The sequence below is a fragment of the Acinonyx jubatus genome, chromosome X (assembly GCF_027475565.1).
Source record: "Acinonyx jubatus isolate Ajub_Pintada_27869175 chromosome X, VMU_Ajub_asm_v1.0, whole genome shotgun sequence".
NCBI classification, from domain to species: domain Eukaryota; kingdom Metazoa; phylum Chordata; class Mammalia; order Carnivora; family Felidae; genus Acinonyx; species Acinonyx jubatus.
Window position 1 is genome coordinate 108247449 of NC_069389.1, and position 13565 is coordinate 108261013.

At 38.2% G+C, this 13565-nt stretch overlaps 1 protein-coding gene across 11 annotated transcripts in view; it reads left to right on the plus strand.

Annotated features, from left to right (window-relative positions):
• LOC106988539 (P2R1A-PPP2R2A-interacting phosphatase regulator 1-like) overlaps window positions 1-13565 on the plus strand; it is a 102317-nt gene that overhangs the window by 21150 nt on the left and 67602 nt on the right. For 10 of the 11 annotated variants that reach the window (XR_008289862.1, XR_008289863.1, XM_027054350.2 and 7 more), the window contains 5 exons: window positions 9816-9859; window positions 9963-10017; window positions 11495-11584; window positions 11984-12072; window positions 12674-12738. Coding sequence is in view for 9 of the 11 variants with exons in the window: in XM_027054350.2 (XP_026910151.1) it covers window positions 9816-9859; window positions 9963-10017; window positions 11495-11584; window positions 11984-12072; window positions 12674-12738 (343 nt within the window). In the remaining 2 variants the exon portion in view is untranslated. The remainder of the gene's footprint in view (window positions 1-9815; window positions 9860-9962; window positions 10018-11494; window positions 11585-11983; window positions 12073-12673; window positions 12739-13565) is intronic. The other variant, XM_053201712.1, reaches the window with a different exon arrangement.

Consider the following 13565-nt stretch of genomic DNA (forward strand, 5'->3'; position numbering starts at 1 on the left):
CCTAGGGTTCAGTAATTCCAAGTGAGGTCACATGTGATTCTGTTTTTAATTCCAGGAATGGTTCCTCTAAAACAAAAGCAACTATGGAGTCCTGTATTACTTTGGGTTATAAACTGATAGATTCCAGAAAGACAGTGTATTCTTCTACCTTGAATCTGGCTTCTTTCAGAGCTCTCAAAGAAAAGGAATGCTATCTAGAAAAATTAATTTTTTAGGTTCATAATAACCATAGTTATCATGGTGTTTTTTAAACCGCCAGATGAAATTTTTTGACAGATGAACAGCCTTTATGCTATCGTTCTGTGCTCATTTCTTAGTGATCTGAGTTCAGGGACACATTGTACATCACTGGCTTACGTTTTGTGCAGGCGTGTGTGTGTGTGCATGTGTGTGTTTAATAGCAAATGCCTAATACAGTTAAACCTTTTAATTATCCAAAGATTAGCCACAGAACTCAAAAGATCAAATCCCCACTCCTCCACAGGTGGTGGGATTTTTCTGACCCAGCTACAAGCAGACTTTTGTTCAAGAGGGGCTTAACTGTTATGGAGCACTTATTATTCACTTAGTGCTGTAACAGGTACTTCACATGTGTGGTCTCATTTTATCTCGCAACAACCTTATAAGATCAGAATCTAACGATGGGAGAAATTTAGTAATTTACCCAATGTCCAGGGTTAGTGACTATCAGAGCCAGATTTAGCCCCAAATTACTGGATTCCTTTCCAGCTACCCTTTCCCTATTTCAGTGGCAAAAAAGCCAAAATATCTCATGAGCCTGGTGTTTAGGATTCCAACTTCTGCTTCCTTTCCCTCTCGCCCTCTCACGCCATGACTTCCCTAAGGTCCAGTTTATCATCCAGTATGGTAAAAAGATTCTTTTACTTTTTAGTAGATAAAACATTCTTTGTCTTTGTGAGTATGGAGCTATTTTAGAAATTCAAAAGAGCCTAAAACTAGTAGGTGAGATGACCTCTGGTTTATCTGTGCAATTTGCTTTGTTGCTTCCTCTAAATGAGACCAATATTTAGAAATTGATTACATGTTGCTATTTGATTATGAAGCTTGAAATCAAGATTAATTTAATTGGTTTGTAATATAAATCATAAGGCACTCTGTTTCCATAGTGACAGAATATACATTATATAAACATTTAAAATGAAACACAAGTAGAAAGTGAATTAAATGGGAAAACAGAAATACTTCAATCTGGGTACTGATTGAATGGAAAATTAAGACTTATTTTCAGCAACTTAATGGTCTGGTATCTTTTTTTTAATTTTTAAAATATTTTTTTAAAAATATTTGAGTGGGGAGGGAGAACATGAGCGAGGGAGAGGCAGAGGAAGAGGAAGAGACAGAATCTCAAGCAGGCTCCACACTGTCAGTGCAAAGCCTGATGCGGGTCTCAATCTCACACATTGTGAGATCATAACCTGAGCCAAAGGCAAGAGTCGGACACTCGACCAACTGAGCCACCCAGCCACCCCCTTACACATATCTTAAATTGCATATTTCTTTATGTGTATGCTTTAACTATGGCTTCTTTTTAGCTATTGATCTTATTAACCTTTTGGGAAGGAGGATGCTTGAAAGTAAATCTTGATATCTTTTTACCCATAAACACTCAGTATGAATCTCTGAGAAGGACTTTTTTCCTACATAATCACAATGCCATCATTACATCTAGCAAAATTAAGTTATTCTGTATTGTCATCTAATAACCAGTCTATGTTGAAATTTCATTATTCCCAAAAGTATCTTTTCTGCTGATCCAAACATGTTCCAACTATGATCTCTCAGATCTCTTTTATTTAAAATAGCCTTTCCTCCTGTTCTTATTTCATGCCACTTATTTTTTGAAGAAACCAAGCCATTTGTCATGTAGACTACCCTACATTCTGATTCTGCTTCTGTGTGATGTTGTTTAATATGTTCTTTTATTTCCTGTATTTCCTATAAACTGATTTGAATAAATTTTCTTTTACTTTTAAATAAGCACACATACTTGGGGCGCCTGGGTGGCTCAGTTGGTTGAGCGTCCAACTTCGGCTCAGGTCATGATCTCACGGTCTGTGAGTTCGAGCCCCACATCGGGCTCTGTGCTGACAGCTCGGAGCCTGGAGCCTGTTTCAGATTCTGTGTCTCCCTCTCTCTGACCCTCCCCCATTCATGCTCTGTCTCTCTCTGTCTCAAAAATAAATAAACGTTTAAAAAAAAAAATAAGCACACATACCAAGTCAATATTAGGTCCTGGGTCAACATTTAAGTAGATGTGTGGTTTAAGTTGCCCCTTTCCTAGTAGGCGGCTAATGGGTAATTTTTTCTCTACAGGGGTTGTTAGCTGTTTTCTAGGTATTAGAGAGCTTGAGAAAATGAAGCTGGAAGTTAATTTTCTGTCCACCCCCCAGTTTTATTGAGATGTAATTTACATATAAGGTTGTATAAGATGTACAGTATAAGTATACAGTATAAGTATAAGATGTACAGTAATGATTTGATTTATGTATTGTGAGATGATTACCATGGAAGTTAATTTTCTTAAATTTTTTTTTAATTTTTATTTTTGAGAGAAACACACACACACACACACACACACACACACACACACAGTGTGAGCAGGGGAGGGGCAGAGAGAGAGGGAGACACAGAATCCGAAGCAGGCTCCAGGCTCCAAGCTGTCAGCACAGAGCCAGACGCGGGGCTCAAACTCACAGACCGCGAGATCATGACCTGAGCCAAAGTTGGACAGTTAACTGACTGAGCCACCCAGACGCCCCTAGGAACTATTCTTTTCATGTAATTTTTCCTTTCCTAATACCAATTGAGTTTATGTTTCAAGAGGTTTGGAAGCACTCGGCTTTTAGTTCCCTATACCAAAGCCCTAAACATAAGTAACCGCGCTGCTGAAATAGTTTGTGTATTCGTTTTCTAAGGTTGCCACAACAAAGTACCACACACGGGGGGGCTCACCAAACAGAAGTGTATTTTCTCACCACTCTGGAGGCTACAAGTCTGAGATCAAGGTGTTGGCAGGATTGGCTTCTTCTGAGGGCTGTGAGAGAAGGATCTGTTCCAAGCCTCTCTCATTGACCTATAAATAGCCATCTTCATGTTCACATGGTGTTTTCCCTACACATTTGTCTGTTTCCAAATTTCTCCTTTTTATAAGGACATATTGGATTATGGCCCACCCTCGTAACCTGGTTCTAACTTGATTACTTCTGCAAATGCTCTATCTCCAAATAAAGTCACATTCTGAGGCACTGGGGGTTAGGACTTCGACATATGGATTTTAGGGGGACACTATTCCACTCATAACAGTTTGTTCATGGTATATGGTTCTACAATTTTACATTTATTTCCTGACTTGTCAAATAGGATATAAAATCATTGATACCTAGTAAGAACTTGACTTTTTCTGCAGTACCTTAAGTAGCATCAGTTTAATTACCTACTTGCACACTACCTCTGCATTTCTAGCATCTCTCCTATTTATATCTTCACAGATGTAAACTTTAGCACCATGTATTATAGTCTTTGTTTTATCTCAACTGGTTCGGATAAATTAAACTGGGTTTAGACACAAATGTAAGGGAACTTTATGAAATGCAGCCATTTAAAACATCGTGCCAGCTGGAGTAGAGGGCATGATTTTAACAGGGACAATATCAGTTATCACAGTTTCACAGTTACTTTGTCTTATGGACTTTGCTACCACTTCTAGTCTAGGAAAGCAACGGCATTAGATTTCTGTTCTGTGTTTTTCGGTCTTCCTTGGAACCTACTAAGTACCTGGTCTTTTTTATGAAGAGATGTTCTTTAAGGGAATAGCCTAACTTGTTTTAAAGGAAATTTAATTTGACCTTAACTCACAAATTGTTCATTCTTTCAGCAAGCATTTGTTAAGCCCTGTGCCGACACCAGGCAACCAAAATCTTTCAGGCATACTCACCTTCAGAGAGCACAGTGGGTAGCTCACCATTTCCATTTTTACCTTGGATCCTAAAAAGCTGAAAGCTAAGTTCAGTGCTCAAGTGCAACAACTCTCCTTAACCTGGGTTTCTAGCAGACAGCACTGTTTCTCCCTTAGAGATATGTGGCTCTTGATTTGTTTTTTTAGTATTTATTTACTTTCGGGAGAGCGCAAGCAGGGGAGGGGCAGAGAGAAGGGGACAGAGGATCTGAAGCGGGCTCTGCGCTGACAGGCTGACAGCAGCCAGCCCGATGTGGGGCTCGAACTCACGAACCGTGAGATCATGACCTGAACCAAAGTCGGACGCTCAACCAACTGAGCCACCCAGGTACCCCTCTTGACTTTTTATCCTTATTTTAACAATCATACTTCATTATAAGCATCTCATATCCATTTTGGAAACAGGCAAGATATAAATGATAAGAGTCAACCTGCTTTTACTAACAACCTTCAAAATAGCTGATGTTGGGTAATGCTCCAACTTCCAATGGAACAGTGAGCAAAATCCTGTCCTACTTCGGGAAAAATTGCTCTTGGTCGTTGAGTAAATTACAAAGTGTTTTGAGCTTCTCACTACAGGAAAACGTCTACATCAGTATTAGGTGGAAGGACTATACTAACTTTACATTTTGTTGAAAAGGTTTACTGTTACTCCATTGTTTTTAAAGACTAACTTCTTAAACTTCCTTTCCCAATTTCCCTCACTTTCCATAATGACATCAAAAGAACTCAAAGCTCTAGGTTCACCTTCAGTTCTTCCTTATTTTTCTACTGTATCTAATTAGGCATCTAATCCTATTAATTCTTCCTTGACAACATCCTCTCTGTTCCCACTTCCTTCTGTCCCTTGGGTCCATCCAGATTACTGTAGAAATATTCTAAGAGATTTCCTATCTCTGTCAGTTTAATCCGACTTCCACAACCAACAGCAAGATCACTTCTCTGAGACATCATTTTCACCTTTTTCTCCCCTGTGCAGAAAGTTATAATGGCTTCCCATTACCTACTGAATAAGAGTAAGAGTAAGTATAGCTAGGTTGTAGCGAGCACTTACTCACATAGGTTGCCAGGCGCTGTGATAAGAACTGTACAACCACTTCGTTATCCTCAGTTTGTATTATCATCTTCATATGAATGAAGAGACTGAGGCTGAGGTTAATTCACTTGCCTAGGATTGACAGGTAAAAAGTTACAGAGCCCAGGTTCGACCCAGTTCTGTTTGGCTCCAAAGCCTGTGGTCCTAACAACTATGGTGTTCTGTGCAAACTCTTTAAGTCCCAACCCTTCAATTATTTATGATCCTAGAAATCTGGCCCTATTTTACCTCTCCAGTTTTAGCTCTCATTGCTTCTCAGTACAAACTGTTTCAGTCAAGCCGGTCTCACTCCCCTCAGACCTGCCATGTTCGTTCCCTCCTCTAAGCTTTTGTTCACATGCTTCCTTCTGCTTGGAATACCTTCCCCTCCACCCTCTGCTTGTCCAGATTTTAAACCACTTTCAGGGCCTAGGTCAAATTTTCATTCACACAACTCACGCCACTCTTCTATTCCAGACTACCCATAACATGTATTGTTTATATAGACGGTAATATTCAAGCTCTTTTGATCATACACTGCATCAGTGCAAAATGTTTTAGCACATCCTTCCAGTACATGTAAACTGTATTTACATTATGGATATGTACTTCCAAGCTGGTATGTAACGTGAGTCATAGAATATATGAGCAACACAAATACAGAAAGGATGAGATAAAGACAAAATGATGTTTTTAGGACATTTTAAAATGTATCGTATTAATTATGAGTCATTATTGAGAGGGAATATGGGTCCATATTTCTAGTAGTGTTCATGACCTCAAATTATTTTAGCCAGCTCCTTGACAGAGACTAGTTCAGCATTGTGTTTTCACAAGAAGGTGGAAGGTGATGTGCTGGGCTAGGAGTAGCACAAGCGCCACCTTTGTCACCTCCCTGTCACTTGCTTAGACTTGTATTATGAATCTTCTGTCCGACATTTCTTTATAGAAATCTTGTTAAGATACTTGTCTATTTTGTGGAACTCGGTTTAATTAAAACTAGATAATATATCCATATGGCCACCTAACTTGCAACTCATTACAACTAGCCTCCCCCTAAATGCTGTTCTTTTGCGAGATCTTTGGTCTCTATGGGCTGAGTGAGAGCACCTGTGTCAGTCTGTATATCTAATATTAGCAAACCTTCATTTCTTACTATCTTAGATTTAAAATGTGTAAATTGAATTTTTTTTTTTTTTTTTTGCTTCTCTGTGAGTCACCATGTATACTTCCTGGGCTGTGATCATGCTTACTTTGGAGAGCACCAACCTGATGTATATAAAATTTGTCTCTCAAATATGATTCTAGGTCATTTTCGGGAAAGCTCGTCTTATTTCATGTTCCCCATCATATTTAGCACCATATTTGCCCAACTGTGTCCTAGGTACTTTATTATGTGTAAAATATGTTTTTAAGAAGACCAGGGTGAATTTGGACTGTAGGATTTTTTTAAAAGCCATTTTAACCATTTTTAAGAGTACAATTCAGTGGCATTAAGTACTTTCACAGTGTTGGACAATCATCATCACTTTTCATTTCCAGAATTTTTCATCCTGCCAGACAGAAACTCCATGCCCGTTCAGCAGTAACTTCCTACTTAACCTCCTTCTCCTGTAACCTCTATTCTACTTTCTATTTCTATGAAGATTTGACTATTCTAGGTACCATATATAAGTGGAACCACAAAATATTCGTTCTTTTGTGTTTATATCACTTAACGTAATGTTTGCAGTATTCAACCATGTTATATGTAGCATGTGTCAGAACTTCATTCCTTTGTATGGAATTGTGTTTATATCACATTTTTTAATCCATTCATCTGGTGGTGGACACTGGGTTGTTTCCAACTTTTGGTTATTATAAATAGTGCTGCTATGAACTTTGGTGTAGAAGTCTCTGTTTGAGTTCCTGTTTTCAATACTTTTGCGTATATACGTAGGAGTGGGATTGTTGGATAATATGGTAAGTCAATGTTTAACTTTTTGAGAAACTGTCAAATTGTCTCCTACAGAGTCTGCACCATTTTACATTCCCACCAGCAATGTCTAAAAGCTCTAATTTCTCCACATTTTTACCAACACTTGTTATTTTCCATATTTTTAAATAACAGCTATTCTGGGGCACCTGGGTGGCTCAGTTGGTTGAGCATCCACCTCTAAATTTCAGCTCAGGTCATGATCCCAAGGTTGTGGGATCAAGCCCCACATTGGGCTCCATACTAGGCGTGGAGCCTGCTTAAGATTCTCTCTCTTACTCTCCCTCTCTCTGTCTCTCTCTCTCCCCTTCCTTCCCTCTGTCCCTTCCCCCCCCCCGCTCATGTTCTCTCACTCTCAAATAAACAAATACTATCCTAATGAGTGTGAAGTGCTACTAGCTCTTTGCAGTTTTGAATTGCATTTCCCTAATGACAAATGTTGAACATTTTTCACATGCTTATTGACCATTTGTTTTAATTTTGTAATGTTTATTTATTTTTGAGAGAGAGAGAGAGAGGGAGAGAGTATGAGTGGGGGCAGGGCAGAGAGAGAGAGAGACACAGAATTGGAAGCGGGCTCTAGGCTCCTAGCCGTCAGCACGGAGCCTGATGTGAGGCTCAAACTCAATAAGCTTGAGATCATGACCTGAGCCGAAGTCAGAGGCTCAACCAACTGAGCCACTCAGGCGCCCCGCTTATTGACCATTTGTATATCTTTGAAAAAATACCTGTTCAAGTCCTTTGCCCATATTTTAATTTGTTGTTTGTGTTGTTGTTGTTGTTTTTGTTGTTGTTGTTGTTGTTGAGTTGTAAGTGTTCTTTATATGTTCTGGATATTAATCCCTTATCAAATGTAAGATTTGCAAATATCTCTTCCAATTCTGTGCTTCTTTTCACTCTCTTGATCGTGTCTTTTGTTGCACAAAAGTTTTAAATTTTTATGAAGTCTGTTTTTTTCTTTTGTTACCTGTGCTGTTGGTGTTACATCTGTGAAATCATTATCAAATCCAATTCATAAGGCTTTTGCCCTATGTTTTCATGTAAGAGTTTTATAGTTTTAGGTCTTACGTTTAGGTGTTTCATCCATTTCAAGTTAATTTTTATATATGGTATAAGGAAAGGTTTCAACTTCATTCTTTTGCATGTGGGTGTTCAGTTTTCTCAGCACCATTGGTTGACAAGACTGTCCTTTCCCCATTGAATGGTTTGGCACCCTTGTCAAAAATCAACATGTATCTGAGCGTTCATTTCTGAGCTCTCTATTCTGTTCCTTTGGTCTATATGCCCTTATGCTAGTACCACACTGTTCTGATTACTATAGCTTTGTAGTAAGTTTTGAAATCAGGAAATGTGAATCCTCCACGTTTAGTCTTCTTTTTCAAGATTGTTCTGGTGATTCAGAGCCTCTTGAGATTCCATGTGAATTTTAGGCTGGGTGTTTGTATTTCTGCAAAACAAAAAAATGCCACTGGGATTTTGACAGGGGTTGCATTGCATCTGTAGATCACTTTGGATAGTATTGCCATCTTAACAATATTAAGTTTTCTAACTCATGAACACAGAATATCTTTCCATATGTGGGTTATTTTTAAAAATATTTATGTGAGGGCACCTGGGTGCCTCGGTCGGTTAAGCGTCCAGCTTCAGCTCAGGTCGTGATCTCACAGTTTGTGAGTTTGAACCCCACGTCAGGTTCTGTGCTGACAGCTCAGAGCCTGGAGCCTGCTTCAGATTCTGTGTCTCCCTCTCCCTCTCTCTCTCTCTGCCCCTCCCCCACTCATGCTCTGTCTCTCTGTGTTTCAAAAATAAATAAAACATTAAAACCAATTTAAAAAAATAAAAATAACTATGTGAGAAATTATACTTGCATTTATAAAAAAAGTATAAAAAAATTATACTTGCATTTATAAAAATAACTATGTGAGAAATTATACTTGCATTTATAAAAAAAGGTCAAACACTATGGTAAAGTACAAAGAAAGAAAGAACAAATTACCCTAACCCGCACTACTCATTGATGAGTACTGTGAACTTTTTGGTGAATATCCTTCTGAACACCTCTTGTTTATAATTTTACATAAATAGCATGTGAGGATTTTTCCTACTTGATATGTAATACATGTTTCTCAATGTCAACGACTAGATTTAAATCCATGTTTGCACCATCATTTACTTAAACAAACCCATACTGATAGACATTTAGTTTGCTTTGGACTATGAGTAATATTTGTGAGTATCATAGTATGAATCGTAGGAAAAATAGTATAATAATAAATGTTTGACATTTTCTCTTTTGCATGAGGAAAGGTACAAAGTGTTTCATCTAAGAAGTTTCTGCATATCTGATGTACTGCAATGCATTAGTAATAGATCTTTGGTGTAGTAGGTTCAATAATGAAAAGTAGAGAACTGGGGCGCCTGGGTGGCTCAGTCGGTTAGGTGGCCGACTTCGGCTCAGGTCATGATCTCACGGTTTGTGAGTTCAAGCCCCGCGTCGGGCTCTGTGCTGACAGCTCAGAGCCTGGAGCCTGTTTCAGATTCTGTGTCTCCCTCTCTCTGACCCTCCCCCGTTCATGCTCTGTCTCTCTCTGTCTCAAAAATAAATAAACGTTAAAAAATAAAAATAAAAAAAATAAAGAAAAGTAGAGAACTAGACACGTGTTTAGAGATTTGTTTACACTGTGGCTCTTCTGGAGCCCAGTGAATAATGATAAAGGTACAACCAAATGAAACAATTTTGTAAAACCATAGGAACGGGTATTCATTTATTCTCATGTTCTGCCTTTCAGGAAGAAGGCATGGATTTAGTAAATAGAGAAGCAATGCATGAATGGTGAGTCGTGTACTTTGAATTACTATTCTGATCATTTCTCTATTCAGTTATGTCTTTTCTTTTGGTTAGGCAAACTGCAGTACTGATATCTCTTCTTTTGTAGGGAGGTACAAACTGCAAAACAGTTAAGTCAGTCTTGGGAAGAAAGCTTGAAACTGGTATGGTATTAACATTTCACTTTTATTGAAAGTTTTACTGATTTTCGGTGTTGGCAATACCTACTTCTGCTGTAATTTCTAGAAATCCAAGCTCTCGTTTGAAACTGAAATTTATATGCTGCATAAATCATTTTTGATCGCTCTTAAGAAACAGTTTATGACTTACTCGTAAAAATAACTGACATCATTTGAAAGTGGGGTTCACAGTAAATAGTTGTCTGATACAAAACCATCGTTGTTTTGGACCAGCTTCCTCTCTGTCCTAGTAAGTCTAAGAAGAGTTCAGTTCTGCTGGTCAAATTGCTCACATGACAAAACAATAAATGATTTCACTCCTTTCTACGTAATTGATTACCTACATATTAGAGTCTTAAACCACAGACAGTGGGTTTCTTGGATAAATACTGCATTTTTATTCCTGTAACGTATATACTCACACTAACATTTTAACATGCAACCTTTAATTTGAACATATTTGGAATTTCATTACATCCCCTGGTAACATTTTTCCATGTCTCTGTACACATTATGGTCTTACTTAGTTGTAGAAGTTGAGTGATGTTTAGGCTTCTTTTCCATGGACATCTCAGATAATGATAGAACAGGAATTGAGCTGAAATTTGAGTAGGAGAGATTCTGGTTAGATGTCTGTTTCCAGATTTGGGAATGATTAGATTAGAAAATGGGTCATCAGCAGAAACAGTGGCATCTTATTTTCCTTTGAGCCCTGATCCCTTAGACGGGCATCTATCCCTGGTTTGGGAGTGGGTCCTAAAGAATGAGTAGATAGCCTCTGGAGTCTGCCCCTTTTTATGTTTGGGGCCAACACAATTTATGGATGCTGCTGCATTCCCTTAACTGACCCACTTCTAATTACTTCAGGTGTTGGCATGAGGGAGTAAATCTGTGAATGTGTTAGGATGTGTAAGGGAACACGTAACATAACTTTACCTGCGTCTCGGAAAAGAAAAGAGCACATTTCAAAGCCCCGAATTATGCAATACTGATTCTGTCTATATAAAATCTATCAACATTTTTTATAGCTGTAGTTATCGTTGCTGCCTCATTTGTATCTTAGTTCTAACCAAATCCTTTTTGATTGTTTCCTGGAAATGGTATTGTAGTCTTCAAAAACAAGGTACAGGTCAAACCAGAAGAGAAAATTTTTAATTTAGGATTTGTGTATATACTAGTAAGTATTGCTCAATATCACGTATTCACGTTCTACATCTTTGGGGACACTAGGGAAGCCCCTCGACTTGCCATGTGACTCTTTTTTCTAAAAGGGGAAAGGGTGCCTTGGCTTATTGAGGTGAATCGTGGGTTCCCTGCTTGTTTTAGGATGATGTGAGCTCCTCACCGTGGTGCACTCACTGATACAGTAAGGGTTCCCTTCCCCATGCAGCAGCTATCTCCTTAAGTGTTTGATAGGGAAGCAATTGGTGCTCCAATTGTACACTGCTTTCTGCCTACACAGAGTGCCAGTGATTTAGAGAAACCATCTTCAAAGTGCATTGGTTTAATTCCAGTACCCCCAGCACCTTCTCCCACCAGGGGGATTGGGAAGGTAAGAAAGGAGAGCCTAAGAATCTGTGTCCCTTGAAATACCTATGAGATATTAACGTTTCACCACCCAAACTTTGGGGGGGGATATATTTTGCTACAGCACATCTGATCCTAAACGACAGTTTTCCCTTCCTTTTCATTTCTTGAACTATTATTAACATATAACAAAAGTCGCCAACTTTGAAGTATGTGACTTCATTAACTTTGGTACTTGTGTATACTCCTGTAGCCGTAACCATAACCCGGATGTAGAACCGTTCCCACGCTCTAGACAATGTCCTCGTGATCTTTTGTAGTCCATTGCCTTCTCTCCCCCACCCCCTGCCCCCACTAGGAAACCACTGATCTGCTTTCTGAGAAGAGTGGTGGTTTTAAACCCTCTGTTCTAATTTGGTTTTAGCAATATTTTTCTCCATCGTTACAAACTTATGTGAATTACACCGCTCTGTCTCCAAGTCCTAGTCCCAGTCCTACGCAACAATTTCCAATGTAAGTTCATGTTGTATGAAAATACCAAAGTGCTTATAAAATAAGAATTTTAGAAACTTACAAGAAATTATAGCTCCAGGTTCTATGACAACCACAGAAGTAATGTGTTTTTTGCTAAATTAAGATGTCATTGTTTTGGTTTACCATTTTGTATATTGAAAAGAATCAAATGAGTTAAGGACATGTGAGAACATGTGAATGTATGAAGAATCAGTAATTCATTAACCCTGTTTGAACATAGTCTTCCTCTCCAAGCTTGTTGATAAGGATCAAAGCTAATTCTTGAGCTGTAAACAGCTGCACCTGCTCATTTACCGATGATTCTCACCTTGATTCAAGGCAAGTCACAACCAGAACAGTAGGTCTTTCTAGCTTTTTCCCCCCATAATTTCAAAAAATCCTGAATCCTTCTAAACTGTAAGACAGTTTGCTATCCTGAGGCATTCCTGTTTTTAACCCAGATTTAGAGAAAGGCAATAAAATGATGTGATACTACATGGTCCTTTTTTAGTGTATGTCCTTAGATCTATTCTAATGAAATAGTCCTAGCTGATTTTGTTCAAATTTTTTTCTGGTAATGATTGTGATAATTTTATTTTAGAAGAAGAAATCAAAGCCCCACCAACACTATTAGACCAAGTATCTTTGGATCATTAAAAAGAAAAGGTACTTTTATCTACTAGCAAAAATAAATATAACTTTGAATTATTTTATAAAGTATTATATAAAATCAAGTGCTATAAAAATTTCATTTTAAAGGATTTATTTAAAATATATTTGAGAAGTTACTAGATAGAGGCCTTTCATTTTACTCAAACTACATAAAGACAATTTTAAAAGCTATAAAGTGCTGGGGTGCCCGGCTGGCTCAGTCGGTGGAGAATGCGACTAGATCTCAGGGTTGTGAATACAGGCCCCACACTGGGTGTAGAGATTACTCAAAAATAAAATCCTTAAAAACATTTTTTTAAAAAGCCATAAACTGCCATATAAATGTGAATTGAGAAATTTAATTCCAGCTTAGTCAACTCTTAGGGTTTTCATTATATAAGTATAATTCACCAGGCTAGCTGCCTTAACTACTTGTGAAAACAAAGTGGGGAATGAGTGAATGAACAGATAGAATGAATCAGTCATCTAGTATTCTGCTAAATCTCGACCCCTGCCCTGCCGCCCCACCTGCCGCCACACCTACTTGTTGACATCGTATGAGTAAGTTGACACAAATCAGACCCACTCTCTACACTTAAAATATATGCTAAGGTGTGTGTTCTTTGCTGGTTGACTTCTTTATAGGGATTAATTTTGGAAATTAATGAAATTAATGAAAAATACCCACCTACTCAGTAATAAAAGGACGGTGGAAAAAACAGTAGTGTTTTTTTTTTTTTTAACTCCCACAGCCCTGGATCCCATTTCTCAATCCTGCCTCACTAAGCTAGGTTATTCTTCCTTTTTCGTTAATACCACTACTGAGTTTTAAAGTTAATACA